At 38.3% G+C, this 24256-nt stretch overlaps 3 protein-coding genes and 1 long non-coding RNA gene across 7 annotated transcripts; 1 reads left to right on the forward strand and 3 right to left on the reverse strand.

Annotated features, from left to right (window-relative positions):
* Positions 1-1161: 1161 nt before the first annotated feature.
* LOC6500101 (facilitated trehalose transporter Tret1) lies at positions 1162-4243 on the reverse strand. The gene is made up of 6 exons (XM_001953191.3): positions 4108-4243; positions 3819-4048; positions 3584-3714; positions 2904-3256; positions 2258-2670; positions 1162-2147 (listed from the first exon to the last, which is right to left on the reverse strand). Exons 1-6 carry the CDS (start codon positions 4178-4180, stop codon positions 1950-1952), a joined length of 1398 nt encoding a protein of 465 aa, XP_001953226.2. The 5' UTR covers positions 4181-4243; the 3' UTR covers positions 1162-1949.
* Positions 4244-5336: 1093 nt separating this feature from the next.
* On the forward strand, positions 5337-6779 carry LOC123257237. Its single transcript, XR_006507249.1, has 2 exons — positions 5337-5580; positions 5656-6779. It is a non-coding gene; the product is annotated as an uncharacterized LOC123257237 (long non-coding RNA).
* A 9178-nt stretch (positions 6780-15957) lies between these two features.
* Positions 15958-18008, reverse strand: LOC6500100 (facilitated trehalose transporter Tret1). 4 transcript variants are annotated; one of them, XM_014910893.3, is made up of 8 exons: positions 17844-18007; positions 17673-17790; positions 17505-17616; positions 17323-17453; positions 16924-17243; positions 16460-16872; positions 16181-16409; positions 15958-16123 (listed from the first exon to the last, which is right to left on the reverse strand). In XM_014910893.3, the coding sequence occupies exons 1-7, from the start codon at positions 17998-18000 to the stop codon at positions 16215-16217; spliced, it is 1446 nt and encodes a 481-aa protein (XP_014766379.1). In that variant the 5' UTR covers positions 18001-18007; the 3' UTR covers positions 15958-16123; positions 16181-16214. The 4 variants fall into 4 exon arrangements, with proteins under 4 accessions (XP_014766379.1, XP_044571402.1, XP_001953227.2 ...); XM_044715467.1 differs by lacking the exon at positions 15958-16123 and having other exon boundaries at positions 16178-16409; positions 16924-17004; positions 17062-17243; positions 17844-18008; XM_001953192.4 differs by lacking the exon at positions 15958-16123 and having other exon boundaries at positions 16178-16409; positions 17849-18007.
* A 155-nt stretch (positions 18009-18163) lies between these two features.
* On the reverse strand, positions 18164-19988 carry LOC6500099 (facilitated trehalose transporter Tret1). Its single transcript, XM_001953193.4, has 7 exons — positions 19850-19988; positions 19679-19796; positions 19511-19622; positions 19329-19459; positions 18898-19223; positions 18433-18845; positions 18164-18380 (listed from the first exon to the last, which is right to left on the reverse strand). The coding sequence occupies exons 1-7, from the start codon at positions 19896-19898 to the stop codon at positions 18180-18182; spliced, it is 1350 nt and encodes a 449-aa protein (XP_001953228.1). The 5' UTR covers positions 19899-19988; the 3' UTR covers positions 18164-18179.
* Between the last annotated feature and the right edge of the window lie 4268 nt (positions 19989-24256).

The following is a 24256-nucleotide window of genomic DNA, read 5'->3' on the forward strand; positions in this document are numbered from 1 at the left end:
TCCAAAATAAATAAATAGTTTTTTTTTTGTAATTTTTATCAATGGAGATCACTGGGTGAGTGGCACACCGCGGTAATTGTAAATTATGATTTGAAATCAAGATTGCTACCGGGAGTGCAAACAAAAAAAAAAAAAAACAAAATGACATTTCGGCCAAATGGAAAATTGCGTGTTAATAGTCATGCAGGGCAGACAATAGATAGCTCTGGGCTTTCTTTCAACCGATCTGAGCCAAACAATTGGCATCCGTGTAGCCACAAATCAAATGCTCGTAATCGCAACAATGAGCAATCGCTCACATTAGCCCCGATTGTTTGGCCAACTTTACAGCCTACTTTTTTGTTTGATTGGGAATGGGAGATTCGGGAGCGGTTGCAGCATCAGTGGCGCCATCGGGCCACACACTTTGATTGCCAGGCCTCGGGGACCTAGCTTCCGGCAAGTCATTCAGATCTAGAGATGGTTGCGAAAGGTCTGGGTGTATTTTAAACATTTTTTAAGATTATTGCCACTAAGGATATTCATGTTATACGAAATCACTCCCTATATTTTACAATTAACAAACAATTTTTTTAAAAGCACCCTAAAACTTCATCCATTTATGGATTGTCCCTCGTAATGGCTCTGAAAAAAATACTAAACCTTTCCCATCTCTGTCCAGGGCCTGACCCATCAGCGTGTGTGATTATCAACTTAATCAACGTAGGCTAATTGCAGTCTGGTGCTGCATTTGCACTTAACTAAGTGCAGCTAAGTTGGAGTTGCCACAAAATTTCCGCCTGTCAGCGGTGGGCCCCAGATACGTAGATCCCATTTCCAGTTTTTGGGGGCGGGGAGAAAAACGTGTGAAAATTATGAAACGGTTTTTTGATGCAACGTCGCAACGACTTGGGGTAAGTGGATGGATGGACTCCCAAAATAAGCAACTCGCCCCCACTCCCCGCCCACTCAAAATGTGAGCATTTGATTGTGCCTCTGTGGATTTTGTGCCGCCATTTGGATAGCATTCGTTTGGCTTTGTTTGGGCTGGCATCGTCTCTGGAGATTTGAGCGAGATTTGTGTGTCCTGTCAGGGAGATCAAATTTTCTTTTCTCCGCCGCTTAATTTGAGCTGTAACTGCATTTTGCAGAGCCCCAAAAGAGCATCAAAGTACCAGAGTGTAGCAGAAAAATAAATAATTTTTATTGTGTTGAATTTATGAGTCATTGTTTGGCTCTTCGGCTCGACTGGCTTTTCGGTTTGGATTTTGCATTCGCCGCTGCCTGGCTTTATCTTCTACGCTTTTGCGAGTTCATTAATTCTGCATCTCAGCATAATCGCAGGAAAGACAGGTAGGCAACAGAGTTTTCCCCCAAACGTTTTCTTGCTTATCAGAGGGTTAGGTTTCCCCCCCATTCCATTGATCGATTGTGCAACTTTGTTTTATAACGAACAGTCTACTAACTGCCGGTTAAGTTTTCTGCATAATTTTCTGTTTACCAGCATAATAATATAAATATTTTATCCGAGAGATAGATAGATTCGAATCGCAGACTATCATATTTAGATAAATAATAGCTGTAACACATACTTAGGTCTATTCGTACAATTTTTGCGCTTATCAATCACAAGATCACAGCCCCGGGACTTTCTCCAAATAAAACTAAATTACATTTCTATGCACAAAAGCCAAAAATAATCCGCCAGAGAAAAGAAAACCGCAGAGCTCGAAAATTGAATTAAGTTCAAGAGTTCAGGATGAGCCGATGGCTCAGCTTTTTTGTGCCACAAATTATTGAGTGAGTTGTCTTGACATGAGAGCATTTTGGGATCCCGCAGCTTATGCAATGGGTTTGGCTTCACTTTGAAAAACAACAAAGGCAGCCTAAGCATGTGGCGTGGCCGAGCTCCGAGGTTGATGCCAAGCTCGAGCCAAGACATTATTGGGTTTCACACGACAACGGTGTCGTCAGTGCGTCATCAGCTTGCCTTTGGTCTCCGGCAGAAACAGGCCCAACACAATGAACCCGATGAGGCACATGCCCGCCGACATAAACATGGTGGCCGCCAGGCCCTGGTCGTAGATCATGATGGGGTAGATCTTCAGAGACACAAAGATGAAGCCGCTAAACGTGGCCATGCTCAGGGAGGTGCCAATGGATCGGATCTGGAGGTGGGAAAATAAAGATCATTATGTTGAAGAAGGTAATAGCACGAGGTGTTGAACAAGACCGATGATCTATGTTTCAAAAATACTTTTTCCCCAAATAAGCTTACCTTTGCCGGCAGCAGTTCAATAATAATAATAAAGATGAGTGGTATTACTCCCACCGAAGCAATGCAAGTCACATAGCACATTAAAGTCAAGGGAAGCCAACTGTTCTCCGTCAGGAATTCCTCAGATGCGAAGCTCTTCAGCAAGGCGATCGTCAACTCGCCCAGGCCCATGCCCGCCATTGAGGTGAGGAGGAGAACACGTCGTCCACAACGATCCACTAGAGCAACGGCACAAAGGATGCTCAGCACCTGGACACCTCCTACCACAATGGTGCAGGTATTCGGGTCTATTTGACTACCCAGTTCGGCGAAGATGTGGGAGGTGTAGTTGAAAATGGCAAAGCTACCAGACAACTGGTTGCAAATAATCAGCACAAAGATCAGGCCAAAGACTTTTATGGTGGGCAAGTTAACTGAAAGATATAAAGAATCAAAAATATAATTAAGTCAAAAAAGTGTTCATTGCCTCAATTAAAAAGGCAAGATTACTATAAACTACTGTCAAACTAACTATCCATTTATGCAAATCATCGGATGACTAAAATAAACGCTATCACAGCCTCTTTTATCTTGTTTTCTTCCATTTAAATGGTCATTACTCTGGTCTAGAAACTATATTCTTACATAGATGCTTTATCTTACTCACAGAAATCGCGCGTGGTAATTTTCTCGGTGATGCCGCCACTAAGAACCTGAAGACGAAATGAGTCGAACTCGATTTTGGCAGCGTCATGATTAGAGGCCTCTTTATCGCCGGCTTTCGGGGCCTTGAGGTTCTTGTAAAAATAGTAGGATTTCTCGGCCTGTTCATCTCGACCCCTCCGGAGCAGATACTGGGGAGTTTCGGCCAGGCCAATAATGGCCAGCAAGAAAACGATGGGAAATGTAATGGCTATACAAGGCATCAGGTGGTATGAAAGATACGAGGCCAGCGAGAATCCAACCATCATGCCCATACTAACGTACATCATGGCCATGGAAGATAAGGCGCCACGAACTCTGTAAACATTAAAATTTATAGATTAAACTATTATTCAAAATATAAAAAAAAACTAAAGTCTATTTTCTATCACATAAGTGAAAATACTAGGAAGTAAGATAATCTCTCATTTCGCTGATTGAACTTCTACGTAATACCACATAAATAGATAATATATCTCAGACATCCATCTTATCGTTTAAAAAGTAGACAACTTTTAGCCAATTTTGTTGAGCTGTAGGACTTTGTGAAGGCTTATCGACCTCACGTACAACTTGAAATAATCAACCATCTATTTGAGATTCTTAAGCCTTTAACTGGTTCCCAATGTATATGGTGCCACTTACCCATTATCTGCAATTTCCGCGATGAATATGGGTAATACAACGTAACAGCCACCGCCTGATATTCCGGCCAGGAACCGGCCGGCATATAAATAACCTACGTTTTGAGCAGTATAGATAAGGATCCAATAGGTCTACGGGAGTTGGAAAATCCATAATAAACAAAAGCGATAGTACTGAATGAGCCAAGGGGTAAATTTGATTGGGAAACCCCTTTGAAATTATAATAAGCACTTACCATGTTGGGTATGGCCAGGAAATACATGCAAAGTTTACGGCCCAACCGGTCTAGTAGTAGACCAAAAATAATATTGCCAGTCAAGGAGCCAAGTCCAATCAAAGATCCCATCCATGATGCCTCGGAGATGGTGATGGGATCTCCAAGTGGACTGTGATCCGATCCCAGAAGCCGTAGACTTGGTGACAGCCATCCCACACCAACTCCATGAGTTAGAGTCATGATGTGCACTATGATTTATATGCTTTTAAATAAATGTATTTAGGTCATCCACTGAATCTTCACCCACCCGTCATAGTGGCAATAATTTGCCAACGGTATCGCGCACTGAAAATACTCAATTTTCCACGACCGAGTGTCATTTTTGTAGGACTAAGGACTGTTACCGGCTAGAACGTCGTGCGTCTACTGCAAAATTTCTTACTATGTTCGTGGTTTATATTAAGTACTGAAAATCACGCCTAGATAAGTAATCTACTGGTGAATATTTAACAATTATAGCGATTATAAACATCTTCAAGATTAGATTGGCGAGCCAAGTAGTCGACTTGAACTGGACTCTGATTAATCTTCACCTTTATGGTTTTTACCATTTGTAAATAATTTTTCCAAAAAAAATAAACAAGAAATAAAAAAGTAAAACTCTTTACAATTGGATGGTTGTTTAACTTTAAGTGACATATCATGTTTTGTTGCGGTGATAAGCCTATGCAAATTTTCAAATCTTAATCGTATGTTAGTAAAGTCATAAACAATTCATTTTTCACATGAAAAATTAATCAGAATTACTTGTTTATTACTTTATGTTTAGAGGAAGTAGTTATCCAGGTGTGGTTCGCTATGAAGGGAGCCATTAGAAATCAAATCGGAATTCTTTTGTATGAACTCTTCATGAACGAGCACGTTAGGTCTTCATGAATACTGTATAAAAGTTGATGAATTTTTCTAAACATACATAATATAAATAAATAAAATTAATAATTTATTAAACCTCATCTAATAGTAAACAATTAATTATTAAATGTCCAACACAATTTTAGTAGTCATTAAGATCAAATAAACATATACAGACTATTTAGCCCCCATACTTGAATATTATATTAGGTATTATTGTAATTATTTAGTAATTTTGCCAAAAACTTGAATATTACTTAACTTGAATATTAACTAAACAATAATAGTAATAATAAATATAAATTTAGAGCCAGCCGAAAGCCTTAGTAGCTATGGCTGCAACACCCCCCTGTAGCTTTAGTTTGTAACTTTAAGCATACAGATTGTAAATAAATAAATAAATAAATAAAATTAATAATTTTCAATTCATTCATATTTTGTCTAGTAAAAATAAAGTTTTTTAGCTTTAGTAACTCATTGTGAATTCCCTACGTAAATTCCCACATTTGTTCAAACAATTTCTTTAAGTTGGCTATCACCTTATCACCGAATGTAAAACTTGAAATATTCTGCCAACTAATCGCCTGCTGCCCACGTTTTAATAACTAGCTTACTTATGTACTGGCGACTGAAGCCAAAGAAAAATTTAAATGGGTTTATATTTGGCGCCAAAGATCGTAAGCGTAGATTACCGGTTAGGTAAACTAAGAGTTGCCATCCGAGATGCAGCTTCTTATCAGCTGTATGCAGGTATGCACTGAAAAGCTCTATTTATCTATGATGGCGTAAGGTTGGATCGACATAGATTTCCGCTCTGGAATCTTAGATTCTTTTCGATTCAACCTCCATAGCAGAAAGACCTGTGCACGTAAGTTTTCTTGCCTTGGCATGTGGGTGTTTACTCACAGAGAGGTTAAAATTTTTTTTTGGGTTATTTCTTCAGATTACCCAGATAAACCTGCCTAATCTGCCAACCCACCCAAGGAAGGAAGAAAAATAGGAACCCTCAGGAGTTACTGGCCTTACTCAGGAAAATCCACATCCCCGTGCCTCATCCAGCGGCCCGGCATCCAGGTGAAGCAAGCCCTGAGCCGGCCCAGCGATCATCAAGTGTCCCGCGGAGCGCCTTATTTATCCCATCGAGGGATCGGCAACTCCGTGGGCCAGCAGTTTTAGTTGTGACAGTGGGCGAAAAAAGCCTAGTGGGAGTGAAAACGTGAATTTAACCTAAAATCCCCAAAACCTCGTGCACACTGAGAAAAATATAAGACAAAAAAAAACTATAATGGAAAATATTATATAATAAAGATTAATGCTTGCGAGCTACAAAAAAACAAAAAAAAAACGTGAACGAAAATGTGCAGAAACAAAAATTAAAAATTTATTTTTTTGGTTATACCAAAATTTTCTTAAGTGAAATACACTAAAAAACACTGAAGTGAGAATTCTAATGAATAAACCTTAAAGTATAATTAAGCTAAAACAGTGCTAAAAAAAATAAATATTATAAAAGAACTAAATGCGAAGGTGAAAACGAAAACCTAAAAGGAAATGTTAAAAAAAAAAAATAAATAGTTAAAAATGTTATAAATAAATAATAAGTTAAAAAAAATGGGAAAATTTATATAAATAAAGTTAAAATGTGAAAACGTGCGGCAAAGAGAAATTAGAAAGGCTCCTCGAAATTTAAATTGTTAATTTCTATTTTTATTTTTATTTTTTTTGATTTTTTTCTTTTTTTATTTTTGTTTTGGTTGCTGAGTTAGGTTTGAAAGAGCAAGAAGCACTGAAAGAAAAGCTCTGATGTGTTACAAAAAAAAAAAAATTTTAATTATTTGCGTCTCCGAATTTCCCGAAAATTATGGGAAAAGCCCCCCCCAAAATTCCGTTTTTCAGCACGCCAGCGCGGGAGATCGATCTTTCGTCATGGAAATGCAAGTGAGTTTGTTTTCTTAATTTATATTTACTTTTTACAACACAAAAATTTAACTGCATGAAATTATCATTTTTTTTTGTTGTTGGTGTAAGTTACATTCTCACTAAAACGAATTTTGCGAAATAGAAAGATGGAAAAAAAAGAATCAAAGAACGGTTATATTTACAGCGAGCTTATCTTTTAGTCAGCGAGCTTTGGCTACACTGAGAGAAATTTTGGAATGAATTCTATTTAATTTAATATTATTGAAATAAAATGATTAGAGATTACAGATGAGAATGAAAACCTGAAAATAATTTAGATAAAAGAAAATTTTTAAATACACTGAAAAAAAAATATGTTTGAAAATTTTATAAAGGCTTAAAAATATAAAAAAATTATTTTTTCCTTTTTTTTAATATTAAATGAATAACGTCAAATAACAATAGAAATTAAATTTATTTTTCCGAATATTGCCGCCAAGTTATTGCCACGTTTGGGATAGGAATTTAAATTTTTTGTTTATTTTCCTTTTTATTAATTAAGCCGTTACTTTAACATTTTTTTATATCTTCTAACATTAATATTTTTTTTTAATATTCCTTTATATTTAGTTTTAATTTATTGTTATGATTACTATTTTTCTACATTTTACAATATTTGATATTAATCTTTGGGTATAATTTTCTATCGCACAAAACAAAAACATGTATCTTTTAATTATTACCTTTTATAACGTTTGAAGAAATAATAATATAATGAATAACTAAACTTATAACTGAACCATGCTGTTGTTTCTTAGATCCTAGGATATGAAGGGATCCTCAGAGCCATGCTCGAGCGGAGAGGATCGTAGGTTGGGTAGGGCATGAAGCGTACACATTCCAGCTGTGTATCGCAATTTTTTTTTTTTTTTGTATTTCTCTCCTCCTTCTCTTTCCCTTTCTTCTGGTTTCTCTGAAATTGTCCTTCTGTTCTTCCGGTTATCGTTTAGCTCTAGATATTTTTACAGTTTTCCTGTTTGAGTATTTTTTTGTCGCAGCACGCTAATTTCGATTTCTAATTAATAATAATGTGTAGTTGCGTGGGATTCTGTACGGAGCAAGACCACCACCCCCCAAGCCGACGAGCCCAAGCCGGAATAGTAAAGCGTGCCCCGCAAGTACAGAATCCCGAACTGTTCACCACTACCGTTACACGTTACAGATAATTATTTATTATTAATTAAGAAAAAGTGGCGCCCAACGTGGGGCCTTAGTGAATAAATTCAAGTTCATTAAGACTCGCGAAGGACATAATTTCAGAAACTCTTTCATTTCTTCGTTACTTCAAAATTTCACCTTTCTAAATTTTCGATTGTGTTCGAATTCCTGGAATTCATGCCGAAAGAATATCAGTATTCAAAGCTGACCGGAATTAGACCATAAAGCGGAAATTTCCTACCTCAAGCAGAAGTGACTGGAGTTTTCAGTCGCAGGAAAACAGATTTAAAAATCAAAACTTCGGTTGATTTTCTGTCCGCGATCGGCAAAAACCAATCACTGAGCTACTCAAACTATTCTATGAAGGAAGTTATCGATGAACAAAGAGGAAAATACTGGCACAACTTGCGAGAAGTGTCGTATCCCATCTTCGTAACTTCTGAATCTAAATTCTAACTACTGGAAGGAAAACTTGTTTACACTGGAATACGAGTGTAAGAGTACACCGTCCAAAACTTACGTAGAAAGAAAGGATTATCTTTCGAATAAGTTTAAGTCAATTTGAACGAATTTTCTTCCAAACTCCATACACCTTTTGAGAAATGTAAGAAAAGAGAATGACAATATCCTTGGGGACGAGAACAACAAGCTAAGGGTTCAGTTTATATAAATTTTATTGAGTTATAATTTTTCTTTATTATATTGAGATATTTTTCGTGTGTCACATTTTTTGAGAATTATTTGAGTATGATGGGGTTAGATCGATCGCCGAATAGGAGAGTCGGAAGTGCCTCAAATTCTTTGTGTTCTATATGTCAAGCTAACATTAGTTCAGCAAACGCATATACAACAACATGTCAGCACGAATTCCACAGAGAATGTATTGAAGCTCATTGGAAGAACAGTGAGAAGTGTCCAGTTTGCGAATCGGCATGTAGAGCCACAGCCTCTAAAACTGCCGAAAAAGTAGCTCGAGAAACTCGAAGTAGATCTAAAGCTACTCAGCCGGTTAATAATCCATTAGATGAGGGACCTTCTACTTCAATACGAAGTTCTAGCAATAATACGAATTCAAGTATTATCACAGCCAACGCAGTCACTTTGTTAGCCATGGAGCGGAGGATGTTAGCCACTCTCTCTGAGAAGATGTCTGAATTAATACAGAATGCTTTCTCGGAAAGTGTGAATCGAGTGACGCTCACTCCAAGCCCAGCTCAGCCCCAGCTCCAAGATCAGGTGCCAGGAGTTTTTGATAGAATCGAAACTCCACGCTCTCCTGCTTCCCAACGCACGGTTGCATCTGAATTACTAACGCGGCCAGATAAAGTGGTTCACATTCTCAATGGTTGGAAAATTAAATTTTCTGGGGATAGTATGTCTGTTGACAATTTTATTTATAGGGTCGAAGCCCTCACAAGGCAAATGCTGGACGGAAACTTTACCGTTTTGTGTAGGAACTGCAGTGTTCTATTCGAAGGGAAAGCCAACGAGTTTTATTGGCGGTACCATAAGGCGTACGGTGAAATCTCTTGGGAGGATTTTTGTGCAGCCTTACGACTTCAATTCAGACACAGTAGAGATGATAATGACATAGAGGAAATAATTAGAACGACTAAACAGAAACCAAACGAATCCTTCGATAGCTTCTATGACAACATATCAGGACTAATTGATCAGTTAGAACAGCCCTGGGTGTCAAGTAAACTTGTCCGAGTACTTAAAAGTAATCTTCGTCCTGAAATTCGCCATGAAATCCTGAATCTGGAAATAAAAACGGTGTCCGAATTAAGGGAGATTTGTAGGCGTCGCGAAGCATTTCTCGCTGATGTCAAGAGATGTAGTGGATACACTAAGGTTGTTCCTTTTAGGCGTGAAGTAGCTGAATTTGGAGATGAAATGGTAGATCTCCAAGAATCAGAACCTGAGGGTGAGGCAGGAGTCGAAGCCTTTTCCTTAAAATGCTGGAACTGCCAAAGCGAAGGACATAGGTATCAAGATTGTCTCTCAGAAAGACGTGTTTTTTGTTACGGATGCGGTGCGGCTAACACGTACAAGCCAAGTTGCAGTAAATGTTCAAAAAACTTCAAGCAAGGCATATCGAAGTCGCAATACAAACAGAAGACTTCATATGCCAGTCGAAATCAGTCCACAATGACCGACCAATAGAGGACACTCTTCAAAGTGTATCTCTCTCTTCCCCAGACGAACAAATAGTCCCAGATAGCTCTCTGCTTCACAGCAAAATTTCAAAGTTAAGGGACGTCGCAATCCATGAAGTACAAAAGATAGCTAACGTAGCTAAACGAAATTCACGAAGGTTAAAGGCTTTTTGGAAAAATGTGAAAAGATGCAAAGACAGTTTGAAACACATTAATTCCATACCCGCAGGAACTAGGGATCCTCGACCGTTTCTACCGGTTCGATTGCTCGATCGAGTTGTATACGGTTTGTTAGATTCGGGAGCTTCGATTAGTTGTATAGGGGGAGAATTAGCTAAGGAAGTGATAAAGAATAAGGAATACCGAGCCATAAAAGGCAGCGCTGCGACAGCAGACGGGAAATCCCAAAATATAGTAGGAGTTCTAAACATTGACGTAGAATACGGCAATGATAAGAAGCCTTTAAAACTGTATGTCGTACCTTCACTCAAACAAGATTTATATCTTGGCATAGACTTTTGGAAGTTATACGATCTTCTTCCAACACATTTAAAGATATCGGAAATAGAATCGGCTAAGGCAGTCCGCCCAGACGAGGTGGATCAACACGATTTGTCGGAAGACGAAAAAGCTAAATTGGCAAATACCATAAATTGTTTTCCTTCTTTTACTCAGGAAGGATTAGGCAGGACAAATTTAATAACCCACACTATTGATGTAGGAATGGCGAAGCCCATCAAACAGCGGCATTTCCCTGTATCTCCTGCAGTTGAAAAGGCAATGTATACTGAAATCGACAGAATGTTGCAATTGGGTGTGATAGAGGAATCGGAGAGTGCATGGTCCTCCCCGATAGTAATGGTTACTAAACCAGGGAAAGTTAGAATATGTTTAGATTGCCGGAAAGTCAATAGCTTCACGGAAAAAGACGCGTATCCTCTTCCCCAAATAAATGGGATTTTGAGCCGATTACCGAAAGCAGAGTTTATAACTAGCTTAGACTTAAAGGATGCTTATTGGCAAGTGCCTTTAGATGTTCAGTCGCGCGATAAGACTGCGTTCACGGTACCAGGTAGACCGTTATACCAATTTAAGGTAATGCCGTTTGGCTTATGCAATGCTACGAGCACCATGTCTCGTTTAATGGACAAGGTAGTGCCAGCTCACATGAGGAACGAAGTTTTTGTATATTTAGATGATCTTCTAATAGTATCTGCAAGTTTTGAAGATCATCTCGAAGTTCTCAGGGAGTTAGCATTGCACATTAGGCGTGCAGGTTTGACAATCAACATTGGCAAAAGTCACTTCTGCTTGCGGCGAGTGCGTTATCTAGGTCATATAATAGGTGACGGCGGAATCCGTACAGACCCAGAAAAGGTGTCTGCGATTACCAACTTTCCTTTACCAAAAAGCTTAAAGAACTTGAGAAGCTTTATGGGGATGTGTGGATGGTATCGGAAAGTCGTGCCAAATTTTGCGTCTCTGTCTGCTCCTTTGACAGACTTGATGACGACAAAACGAAAGTTCATCTTGACCGAAGAGGCTATAAGAGCGTTTGAGAGGCTAAAGCAGTGTCTTAGTGAAGCACCTGTTTTATGTAGTCCAGACTTCGCGAAGCCGTTCACTATACACTGTGATGCCAGCAAAACAGGCGTAGGAGCAGTATTAGTGCAGGTTTCAGACGAAGGCGACGAGAGACCGATTGCTTTTGTTTCAAAGAAATTGAATAAAGCTCAGAAAAACTACACAGTCACTGAACAAGAATGTTTAGCTGCTATCGTCGCTTTAAAGAATTTTAGAGCGTATGTGGAGGGTTTGAAATTCAAGATAATTACAGATCATGCTTCTTTAAAGTGGTTGATGTCGAACCACGATTTAAGTTCCCGATTAGCTCGGTGGTCGTTAGCGTTACAAAGATACGTTTTCGAGATCGAGCATCGCAAGGGTTCACTAAACGTTGTTCCCGACGTTTTGTCTCGCGTGAACGAAGAGGCAGTTGCTGCCATAGATTTGACGGAAGGACTTATTATTGATCTAAACTCCGAATCATTTAAATCAGAGGAGTATAATAATCTGATAAAGAGAGTGGAAGAAAATAAACTAAATTTCCCTGATCTTAAGGTGGAAAACGGTTATTTGTATCGTAAAGCGGAACACTTAACCGGGGAACAGATACATGACGAATACGCATGGAAGCTTTGGTTACCAAAGGAATTAGTGCCCAAAGTTCTTTCTCTAGCTCATGATAGCTCCTTGGCCTCACATGGAGGCGTACACAAAACTATCGAGAGGATTAGGCGATACTATTTCTGGCCTGGTCTCGTTTCAGACGTAAGAGCCTATATAAGCGCTTGTGAGGTTTGCAAATGCACGAAAGCACCGAATTGTGTTCTCAGACCTCCTTTGGGAAGAGCACCGGAGACTCAGCGGTTCTTTCAAAGGCTTTTCGTTGATTTTCTCGGGCCTTATCCCAGATCGCGAAGTGGAAACGTGGGCATTTTTATCGTCCTCGATCACTTCTCAAAGTTTGTTTTCCTTAAACCTGTTAGGAAGATTGATTCTAGCGTCATTGTGAAGTATCTAGACAGTGAACTGTTTATGACTTTTGGAGTCCCTGAAACGATAGTGTCAGATAATGGGTCCCAATTTAGGTCGAAAGCGTTTCGAGGATTAATGCAGGAATATAGCATTAATCATACTCTGACTGCTGTTTATTCACCTCAGGCTAACGCCTCGGAGCGTGTAAATAGATCGGTCATATCCGCCATTAGAGCGTATATACGCCCGGATCAGAAGGATTGGGATGAAGTTCTAAACCGGATATCTTGCGCGCTGAGGTCTTCCATACACTCCAGCCTTGGAACAAGTCCGTACTACATGGCTTTTGGACAGCATATGGTTACCTCTGGTTCGACCTATTCTCTGCTCCGACGTTTAAATCTTTTGAACGATCGTTCGCTACGATTTGACTGGCAGGATTCTTTCGAAATAGTTCGCAAACAAGCTTGCGAGCAAATGTATAGAAAGCACGAGGAAAACAAGAAGCGCTATGATCTCCGCACTCGTAATGTTACGTATACTGAAGGTCAAGAGGTATATCGACGTAACTTTAAGCAAAGCTGCTTTCAAGCTGGCTATAACGCCAAATTCGGGCCAATGTTTGTAAAATCTCGGATTCGAAGAAAGATCGGTAACCTCTATTATGAACTGGAAGACCTTCAAGGAAAAGTTGTAGGTACTTACCACGCTAAAGACATTCGACAATAGCTTCAGTCGGAATCAGTCTAGTGTATTCTCTCGATCATACCCTAGTCTGATTTTAGCGGGGGGGTTTGTACTGGCGACTGAAGCCAAAGAAAAATTTAAATGGGTTTATATTTGGCGCCAAAGATCGTAAGCGTAGATTACCGGTTAGGTAAACTAAGAGTTGCCATCCGAGATGCAGCTTCTTATCAGCTGTATGCAGGTATGCACTGAAAAGCTCTATTTATCTATGATGGCGTAAGGTTGGATCGACATAGATTTCCGCTCTGGAATCTTAGATTCTTTTCGATTCAACCTCCATAGCAGAAAGACCTGTGCACGTAAGTTTTCTTGCCTTGGCATGTGGGTGTTTACTCACAGAGAGGTTAAAATTTTTTTTTGGGTTATTTCTTCAGATTACCCAGATAAACCTGCCTAATCTGCCAACCCACCCAAGGAAGGAAGAAAAATAGGAACCCTCAGGAGTTACTGGCCTTACTCAGGAAAATCCACATCCCCGTGCCTCATCCAGCGGCCCGGCATCCAGGTGAAGCAAGCCCTGAGCCGGCCCAGCGATCATCAAGTGTCCCGCGGAGCGCCTTATTTATCCCATCGAGGGATCGGCAACTCCGTGGGCCAGCAGTTTTAGTTGTGACAGTGGGCGAAAAAAGCCTAGTGGGAGTGAAAACGTGAATTTAACCTAAAATCCCCAAAACCTCGTGCACACTGAGAAAAATATAAGACAAAAAAAAACTATAATGGAAAATATTATATAATAAAGATTAATGCTTGCGAGCTACAAAAAAACAAAAAAAAAACGTGAACGAAAATGTGCAGAAACAAAAATTAAAAATTTATTTTTTTGGTTATACCAAAATTTTCTTAAGTGAAATACACTAAAAAACACTGAAGTGAGAATTCTAATGAATAAACCTTAAAGTATAATTAAGCTAAAACAGTGCTAAAAAAAATAAATATTATAAAAGAACTAAATGCGAAGGTGAAAACGAAAACCTAAAAGGAAATGTTAAAAAAAAAAAATAAATAGTTAAAAATGTTATAAATAAATAATAAGTTAAAAAAAATGGGAAAATTTATATAAATAAAGTTAAAATGTGAAAACGTGCGGCAAAGAGAAATTAGAAAGGCTCCTCGAAATTTAAATTGTTAATTTCTATTTTTATTTTTATTTTTTTTTGATTTTTTTCTTTTTTTATTTTTGTTTTGGTTGCTGAGTTAGGTTTGAAAGAGCAAGAAGCACTGAAAGAAAAGCTCTGATGTGTTACAAAAAAAAAAAAATTTTAATTATTTGCGTCTCCGAATTTCCCGAAAATTATGGGAAAAGCCCCCCCCAAAATTCCGTTTTTCAGCACGCCAGCGCGGGAGATCGATCTTTCGTCATGGAAATGCAAGTGAGTTTGTTTTCTTAATTTATATTTACTTTTTACAACACAAAAATTTAACTGCATGAAATTATCATTTTTTTTTGTTGTTGGTGTAAGTTACATTCTCACTAAAACGAATTTTGCGAAATAGAAAGATGGAAAAAAAAGAATCAAAGAACGGTTATATTTACAGCGAGCTTATCTTTTAGTCAGCGAGCTTTGGCTACACTGAGAGAAATTTTGGAATGAATTCTATTTAATTTAATATTATTGAAATAAAATGATTAGAGATTACAGATGAGAATGAAAACCTGAAAATAATTTAGATAAAAGAAAATTTTTAAATACACTGAAAAAAAAATATGTTTGAAAATTTTATAAAGGCTTAAAAATATAAAAAAATTATTTTTTCCTTTTTTTTAATATTAAATGAATAACGTCAAATAACAATAGAAATTAAATTTATTTTTCCGAATATTGCCGCCAAGTTATTGCCACGTTTGGGATAGGAATTTAAATTTTTTGTTTATTTTCCTTTTTATTAATTAAGCCGTTACTTTAACATTTTTTTATATCTTCTAACATTAATATTTTTTTTTAATATTCCTTTATATTTAGTTTTAATTTATTGTTATGATTACTATTTTTCTACATTTTACAATATTTGATATTAATCTTTGGGTATAATTTTCTATCGCACAAAACAAAAACATGTATCTTTTAATTATTACCTTTTATAACGTTTGAAGAAATAATAATATAATGAATAACTAAACTTATAACTGAACCATGCTGTTGTTTCTCAGATCCTAGGATATGAAGGGATCCTCAGAGCCATGCTCGAGCGGAGAGGATCGTAGGTTGGGTAGGGCATGAAGCGTACACATTCCAGCTGTGTATCGCAATTTTTTTTTTTTTTTTGTATTTCTCTCCTCCTTCTCTTTCCCTTTCTTCTGGTTTCTCTGAAATTGTCCTTCTGTTCTTCCGGTTATCGTTTAGCTCTAGATATTTTTACAGTTTTCCTGTTTGAGTATTTTTTTGTCGCAGCACGCTAATTTCGATTTCTAATTAATAATAATGTGTAGTTGCGTGGGATTCTGTACGGAGCAAGACCACCACCCCCCAAGCCGACGAGCCCAAGCCGGAATAGTAAAGCGTGCCCCGCAAGTACAGAATCCCGAACTGTTCACCACTACCGTTACACGTTACACTTACAATCAGCAATTTTCGAGATAAACATGGGAAATAAAACAAAACTGGCGCCTCGTTTCATATCCGCCAAAAATCGAACCACAAATATATGCCTCATTAATTTCAAAGGTTTTAAGAACACAATTGATCTGCTGTGCAAGCCATAGGAATAAAGTCGAATTTTATTAATTAAATACAAGATAAATTGTCGATTTCAAGGATGGGTTTATAAAATTGTATAATAATTGTAAATAATTTAAGTAGAATTGACCTTTAGAACCACCAATCTTCTGACTGAAAGAGAATTTTTGAGGGGCTTGGGGTTGTTAAATAAAGTTGAATATAAAATCTAAAATAATAAAATCCAATCTACCGTTATCCAAAAATATCTACCGCTATTAGATATATTATGCCAATTTTTTGTTTTTTGTTTCTGGTAAAAATATTCCTAGTATTGTTAAAGCAACGAGAAGCACCGACGCTGACATCAACATAGTGGGACCAAGACCATGTTCTTCAATCATCACAGGATATATCTTCAGAGTCATAAATGCAAAGATACTGAGCTGGACCATGCACATTGAACAGCCAATCGAAATAATCTGCGGGAAGTGACTAAGTAAAAAGAACAGATACATATTCACATTATCACCTTGTGGGGCAAGAGCTCGACGACAACCAAAAATGTCAAAGATCCCACACCAATGCCCGCGATCAAGCTTATTAAGCACATTGTGACCAGTCCAAACCATCCATGCTCCTTCAGAAACTGCATGGAGGCAAAGTACTTAAGGCAGACTATAGTCAGTTCACCTGCAGCCATTCCGGCCATAGAGCTCAGGAGAAGGATGCGACGACCTACTCGATCTACCAGAACAATGGCGATCATCATGCCCAGTAGTTGGGAAACCCCGAGACCAATGGCACTCAGATTTACATGAAAATCGTTGTTGAGATGTTTGAAAATAGTTGTGGCATAAGTTATTATGGCAAAGTTTCCCGACATCTGGTGGGTAAATAAAAGAACATAGATCAGGCCATAAGCTTTCCACGCTTCCTTGTTGCCTGAAATATGATAAATATAAAGCAGAGGCCTTATACTTAAAAATAACTTACAGTAGTCGCTGACACTAACTTGTTCGACTACGATAGAATGTCCCTCCTCAAATTCTTTAAATTGCTTCTTAGTTTCTGCATCTTCGTCAGACAAATTTTTGTAAAAGTAAAAGGACTTTTCAGCCTTTTCTGTCTTACCGGCTCTTATCAGAAACAATGGCGTTTCTGGTAGAAATGTTATTGATGCCAGATATATTAGCGGTAGTAGTAACATTATGCAAGGAAGAACACTGTAATCTAAGAAATGACCCAAAGTAAACCCAAGCAGAACTCCAGTAGATGTAGCACAAATGATCGTTGACGTGAGAGCTCCACGGATGCTAGAAACAGGGAAAATCAAATTTTAAAAGATTTTAATTTTACCAACTAATGGATTCCCATATTAAATGACCGGCTTACTTAGTATCTGCGATTTCGGATACAAATATGGGGAATACAATAAGGATTGAGCCTCCTGTCATTCCCGCCAAAAACCGAGCTACGTAAAGGTATGTTACACTTGTCGCAAAGTAAATTAGAATCCAATGAATCTGTCGAAAAGAAGAGGATAAACCTACCACATCTTCAAAGTTTCAACTTACTGCATGTGGAAAAGCTAAAAAATACATAACCGGCTTTCGTCCACAGTAATAAAGAGGAATTCCTGTGAATATATTGGAAAAAAAGGCTCCGATTGCAATTAAACTGCCAACCCTGATTGAAGATGTTTAGATTTTAGTAAGAGAATTTTAATTGAAATATTTGTATACCATGAAGCCTGATAGACGTTTAGTTTTTCCTCTAGAGGTGTTTTGTCGGACGCAAGGTGAGCAGCAATCGGGGATAACCATCCAAGAGCAATCCCATGTGATAGCGTCATAATGGACAGCAGTTTAATGGTTATTTTCTTATACTTATTTATTCGAGGAAAAAAGTTTCACCATACTCTCCAATGTGGCTATGATTTGCCAACGGCATCGGCGCCAATCTAACATATTCTATAATTTTAAAATTGTCCCTTTTTTGAACTTGAATTTTAAGTAAACATGACAAATTTTGAAAAAATGTAAATGGACTGTCAAACTCTTCTTCTGTCATATATTTACATATGTACTTTCGGCTTTTCTAAAGTATTCATGCGAGGGGAAAAATAATGCTACTCTGACACCCACGAGGTACTGGATAAATACGGAATGAAAAGTTTCATATAATGGATCCATTATCAAATTCAATAATTAAATCCTTAAATTAAACTATGTCATTTCTGTTTGATAAAATTAAACTTTATTAAAATGTTTATTACTCGTCTCTGGTAAAAATATACCCAGTATTATGGACGAGAGGATACATACAGTCGCGGACATAATCATAGTGGCACCCAGACCATGATCTTCTATAATCATAGGATATATTTTTAGAGTCATAAATATCAAAATACTGAGCAGGGCCATGCTCATTGAAGTGCCAACCGAAATGATCTGGAATAATTAACTGAGCAAGAATTAAACAAATACGCATTAAATTTGTCACCTTAATTGGCAAAATCTCAACGACGATTAAAACTGTTACAGCTGCCACACCAATAGAAGAGAAGAAACTTATAAAACACATGGTTGCCAGTCCGCACCATTCATTCTCCATCAGAAACTCTTTGGATGCGAAAAACTTTAAGCCAGCAATGGTCAGCTCCCCCAGAGCCATACCGCCCAAGGAGACTAGGAGGAGTAAGCGTCGACCCACGCGATCCGCCACAAATACGGCTAGAATCATGCCCAGCAGTTGAGCCACCCCGAGAATAATGGTGCAGAGATTCGAATCCAATTTGCTGTTAAGATTATCGAAAATGGTAGTGGCATAGGTTAAAATGGCAAAGTTTCCCGACATTTGGTGGGTGAACAAAAGCAAAGAGATCAGTCCGTAAGCTTTCCACGCTTCCCTGTTGCCTGGTTAATAGACATGCTGTACATTGAGCATAAATACCACAAAATAACTTACAGTAGTCTTTGACAGTCGCTTTTTCGACCGGCCCATCGAAAACAAGTCCTTCCGCAAATTCTTTAAACTCCTTCTTAGATTCGGGATCTTCTACAGAAAGGCTCTTGTAAAAGTAAAAGGACTTTTCAGCCTTTTCCGTCTTGCCGCATCTTAGCAAAAACAATGGCGTTTCGGGTAGAAATATTATTAATATTGTGTATATAATGGGGAGAAGCAAAGCTATGCAGGGAAGAACTTTGTACTCAATGAAAGTAGCGAAAATATAGCCAAGAAGAATTCCAATGCTTATTGAGAGAATGATCGAGGATCCTAGGGCCCCACGGATGCTGAAAAAAAGATTGAATTATTATTTATCATTGTGCTTAAGGAGGAAACTTTTTCCATTCCCCAAAAATAAGAAGACTAATGACCAAAATTAAATTCCGGCTTACTTGGTGTCAGAAATTTCCGCTACAAATACTGGAAACACAACAATACCGGCGCCACCAGAAATTCCTGCCAAGAACCGAGCCATGTAATGGTATATTACATTTGTTCCAAAGTAGATAAGAATCCAATGGATCTGTCTTACAGAGAGGAGTATTACCATAAAACCTATCAAGTTTCAACTTACAGCATGTGGAACAGCTAAAAAGTACATTATCGGCTTTCGACCATAGTGATCAAGGGGGAACCCCATAAATAGATTTATAAATAAACTTCCTATTCCAAGGATGCTGCCGATCCTGATTAATATTGTTGGGATTTTAAAAAGAGATTCGAATTTGAATTATAAACTTACCAAGACCCATGATGGACGGTGAGCTTTTCGTCAAGTGGAGAGTCGTCGGACGAAAGGTAGACATACATCAGAGAAAACCAACCAAGTATTATGCCATGTGCTAGCATCATAATGCCCACTGCGGCTTTATTTATTAAGATTAATTCAATTTATTAAGAAGTTGCATCATACTTTCCAATGTGGCTATGATTTGCCAACGGCAGCGATGCCATCCTGACATTTTTTTTATAACTTTTTTGTTTTGTTTTTGAATTTTAATTCTAAGTAATCATGACGCTAATAGTGTCTGTCATACTTGGGCTTCTGTCGCATATTTCCGGTAAATTTTGATTCTATAAAGTTTATCACAAAGTAAACTTTTAATAAAACCCAAAAATCCCAGAGCCATGTATCTTTTATCTGGGTAATCGCTTGTTTTCCTTATTTTAGAGGAATTAAAAATGTAAACAAGCAGCTTGGCAACAAGCCATGTTGAATTTAGGGGAATCTCTCCCCAATCAGCGATCGTGTCACAATAAATGATTTTCCTGTGATCAAGTTATTATCCGAGATTCCTGGCCTCAGTTCGGGGCAGTCATTGGGCCTCTGCCTCTCATCGACTGTCTTGCTTGGCTGCTTATATCGATTGATAATGATGGGTTCCTGAGCTACCAACTATCTGGCCGACTGTGGGCAAAGCGACTTACATAAATCTCAGTTGCATTTTAATGCACAAAAACGGCTTTGCCCAACCAGAGCCAGAGTCCCATCGTGATTCCTAGTAGATGATTCGTGGCTGGAGAGCGCTGCACGGTCGGAGGTCATGCTCCGTGGTTTGTTGTGCAGTTTGCAAATGCTCAATAAAAAAAATATAAAATTTTTTCTGTCATTTGCATTTGCACCACTGCGATCTCCGACGATCCGTGACCATATTATAACCCAGTGTGGCACTTTGACAGAGCCATGGCAATAAATACCTCTATGCTGGGGTATGTCCGCTTCTTTGGTGGCCATCCCGGTTGTCTTTCATCATTAGCACACAATTGTTTTCTATGTTCGACTGCAAAGGTATCACTTTCGTTTGTTCATCTGTCAGCGGAGATAAATTGCAATCCAAAAGTACACAGACAAACTCGGGACTTTATGCATTCGAATCAGTTTTCACCCGCTCATCTGGTTTGTCTCAAATTCCAACAGGATGATGCACCTCAACTCGTATACTTAATATAACTGGTTGGCTAACTAACCTTATTGTATTGGCTGATTCGCTTTAATTTATTTGTGGTTTTTTGAGTAGACTTAACAAGCAATCGGTGGTCTTAATTGCCTTTAGATTTTTTTGTGCTTCTAAGTATACAATTTAGATTAAATCGAATTAAATACAGTTTAAAATATATTACTTTATAAATTTTAAGGTAGTCAAAAATAAATTTCTTTACATAAAGACACCATTAGAAATATTGCAAGTTTTTCAAACTTCAACTTTTGATTTTTTTTCCAAATAGTAAAAATGGTTCTACAAATCGTTTAAGGTATTCCGTTCAAGAATCGGATGAATATTGACAAAGATACAGCCTTCGCTGTGGGCCATATTGACCTTCCCATGCAATATCCACATTTCAAAGGAGATGCCCCAGAAAATTTAATGAAAAATCGAAAAAATATGTTGTGCCTAGATTTTGATGGAATTTGGTAGAGAATCGATCTTCAAATCGTTTAAAGTATTCCGTTCAAGAATCGGATGAATATTGACAAAGATACAGCCTTCGCGGGGGGAATATTGACCTTCCCATGCAATATCCACATTTCAAAGGAGATGCCCCAGAAAATTTAATGAAAAATCGAAAAAATATTTTGTGTCTAGATTTTTATGGAAATTGGTAGAGAATCGATCTACAAATCGTTTAAGGTATTCCGTTCAAGAATCGGATTAAAATTGGTATAAGATATAGCCATTGCTGAGGGCCACATTGCCCATCCATGCATTTTACACATTCTTTAAAGATGATCCCGCAGTAAATTTTACAACCAATCGAAAAAAGATTTTGTTGTTCGATTTTGGAGCAGAACGATGGAAAATCGATCAAACAATCATTTAAGATAGTCCGGTCAAGGATCGGATTTAAATTGACCAATATATAGCCATCGATGGAGGCCATTATGTCTTTTGGACTTTTGACCAAAATTAAAATATCCTCTGCAACGGTATAAAATTCACATACACTTTCGGACTTTTCAATAATGTCTGAGAACTTTTCAGGGATTTTGTTTTTGAATTAAGAAGATTAGTTTTTGGCGCTAAAACGTCAAATGCGTCCTGCTATACAGAAAACATTTATCAAACTAACGAAAAAACATAGCCAGCTAGCATTAATCAAGGGGTTATCTCTAGCATTGATCTTGACAAATGTGGGTCGACTCCAAATGAATTTAAAACAACAGCATAGTTTCATCCAAATCGTAGCAAGAATGCGAGCAAATTGCCCAAGAAAATGCCACGCCTAGATATTGCCACAAAAACGAACAATTAAATCAACAAATTGTTACATTGAGATGGAGAGAATAAGAAAAAGAAGCTGCAGCCGAAACCTGAATGAATGACGGCATGAATGGAGGAGTAATTGAAGGCAGCCAGTATTGTTCTCAGGCTGTGAGCAAGTTGACAGAGCACCGTGTGTGGGTGCAACACGCTGGCTCTGGCAAAGATTCGGGGTATCTGGCAGATACAGATACATTCGGGGGCTCAAACTCAGCCAAGTCAAGAGACGATCGGGGCCTTTAGCCATGGCGAAAATCGCACGTTTCTATGCAAATCTTCTTCGCTTTTCAATCATCTTCACGACTAGACCACGGCGGCTTCTGTTTAGTTTTTTTTTTCTATCATTTTTTTTGGCCTCTTCGTTTTTTGGTAGTTTGTTGTCTGGAGACGTTTTTGGGGGCCTGTAGGCAATAATTATCGCTTGCATTACGTATTTCGGCTGCTTCTCGCTTTTGTTTTCCAACTCTGAGGCTGTGTGGCAATCTAACTGGGTTGGCATAGAAAACGGGCGTTAAAATTAACGGGAGTTAAATGGTTTTTCAATTTACAATAGGCCAAAAAACCAAAAAGGTAAAAAGCCGCAATTGCACGAGGGCCCAACACCATCCATGCTCCTCTGATGGATAGTTTGGGGTTAAATATAGGCTAGATGACTTCTTAGACGCTTCTACAATGATTTGACACTTTGCCGGGTCTCTCTCGGCTCACAACCAGCCCAGCGAACTTACCCACTGAATTACTTTTCCGAAAAATACTAAAACGACCTTTTAAGGTTGTTGCCTAACGCTATTCACAGTGCTACCACTGAAGGAGTGCTATAATACTACCTGTGTTAGATTTGTGTATTATTGTTTGGCCAAAAACTGGGCGCAAAATGAATTACTTTTGGCAATGAGTTTGCATTAACAATTTTCCGAGTGATTATCTGTAGGTGCACTTGGTAACGAAATTGCTTTTAACTTTTAACACACAATTTTTATAATAAGAAAAGTTTCTGAAATTACCATATTATATGTATTTGAGTTAGAGAACATTTTGAATAAATGGTAACATCTTCCAATGGCAAATAAAAGTCGAATTAGTGACTTAAATTAAACTTTTAGAACAACTCGCCAATCTTAATGAGAAAACCCACAAACTCAATGTCATTTGAAAAAAAAAAACATTGTCAATTGTGGAAGGAGCTGGGATAGCCATTAAAAACGAGAACCAAATCGCCATTAAAATCACGTTAAGCAGGCAGAAGCGCCAACTGGCGGCTGGTGATTACGACCATCACTTCTGATTTTGAATAGAATCCAATGTTAATTTTACATGAACCGACAGGCGGTTTGGCGATGAACCAATGGTAGTTACTAGATAGATACTACCGGCTGTGCGAAGTGCCTGCCCCCTTGGCTGGTTGATTCGTGGGAATATTTGCGGTTGCGATTATTTGAGCATTTTTAACTCCACCACCAAATCCATAATCGCAGGCGCAATGAATCGGCATCTGCATCTTTTGCCTTCGTGTGCAGAAGGAAGAAGAGGTCGCTGCCGAGGAGCTGAGGAGCCGGGAGCTGGAAGCTGGAAGCTGAGGAGAAAAGCAGATGAAGCCAGCGAAAATCAAACAAAAATATTATGCAATCGACCTACTGATCGTCAGGAGTGGTTGGGCACCAAACTGCTTCTACTGCCTGCCCCACAATCATACTCGTAATAAAAACTGTCCACTGTCAACTCTTCAGCTGTCTTCCCTTTTGGTCCATTGTCTTGTGGCCTGGCCTGGCTGACCAGAAAATAGAAGCCAAGAAACAAGAAACGCCTCGAGTCAAAAAGTCGTCACTGCGAGCATTTCAAATCTTTAATTTGCGATTTTGTTGTTTGTTATGCCATCCACCGTCGATTGGTCCGACCATCGAGCAGCTTCACCACCGATGACGACCCACTCGGACTCGAATCCACTCCAGATCCCCCTGGGTCCCCAGACGCATAAGCCCTACAAGTGCTTCCCCTTCCTCATTAACCGATGATGGATTTGAAAACTGTCATCTCGCTGATTGACTCGAATCTATTTGAAT

The sequence above is a fragment of the Drosophila ananassae genome, chromosome 2L (genome assembly GCF_017639315.1).
Source record: "Drosophila ananassae strain 14024-0371.13 chromosome 2L, ASM1763931v2, whole genome shotgun sequence".
In the NCBI taxonomy this organism is placed as follows: domain Eukaryota; kingdom Metazoa; phylum Arthropoda; class Insecta; order Diptera; family Drosophilidae; genus Drosophila; species Drosophila ananassae.

Excerpts from the sequence above, each read along its gene's own strand:
- LOC6500101 (XM_001953191.3), bottom strand. The coding sequence starts at position 4,180 with ATGACACTCGGTCGTGGAAAATTGAGTATTTTCAGTGCGCGATACCGT. Across the intron at positions 3,715-3,818 it reads TCCTGGCCATACCCAACATG|ACCTATTGGATCCTTATCTA; the intron begins GTAAGTGCTTAT and ends CAACTCCCGTAG. Across the intron at positions 2,671-2,903 it reads AATTACCACGCGCGATTTCT|TTAACTTGCCCACCATAAAA; the intron begins GTGAGTAAGATA and ends TATATCTTTCAG.
- LOC6500100 (XM_014910893.3), bottom strand. The coding sequence starts at position 18,000 with ATGACAGAAGAAGAGTTTGACAGTCCATTTACATTTTTTCAAAATTTG. Across the intron at positions 17,617-17,672 it reads AACGTCTATCAGGCTTCATG|GGTTGGCAGTTTAATTGCAA; the intron begins GTATACAAATAT and ends ATCTTCAATCAG. Across the intron at positions 16,410-16,459 it reads TCGAGCTCTTGCCCCACAAG|ATTATTTCGATTGGCTGTTC; the intron begins GTGATAATGTGA and ends CACTTCCCGCAG.
- LOC6500099 (XM_001953193.4), bottom strand. The coding sequence starts at position 19,898 with ATGTCAGGATGGCATCGCTGCCGTTGGCAAATCATAGCCACATTGGAA. Across the intron at positions 19,797-19,849 it reads AATCATAGCCACATTGGAAA|TGGGCATTATGATGCTAGCA; the intron begins GTATGATGCAAC and ends ATAAAGCCGCAG. Across the intron at positions 19,623-19,678 it reads ACCGTCCATCATGGGTCTTG|GATCGGCAGCATCCTTGGAA; the intron begins GTAAGTTTATAA and ends AATATTAATCAG.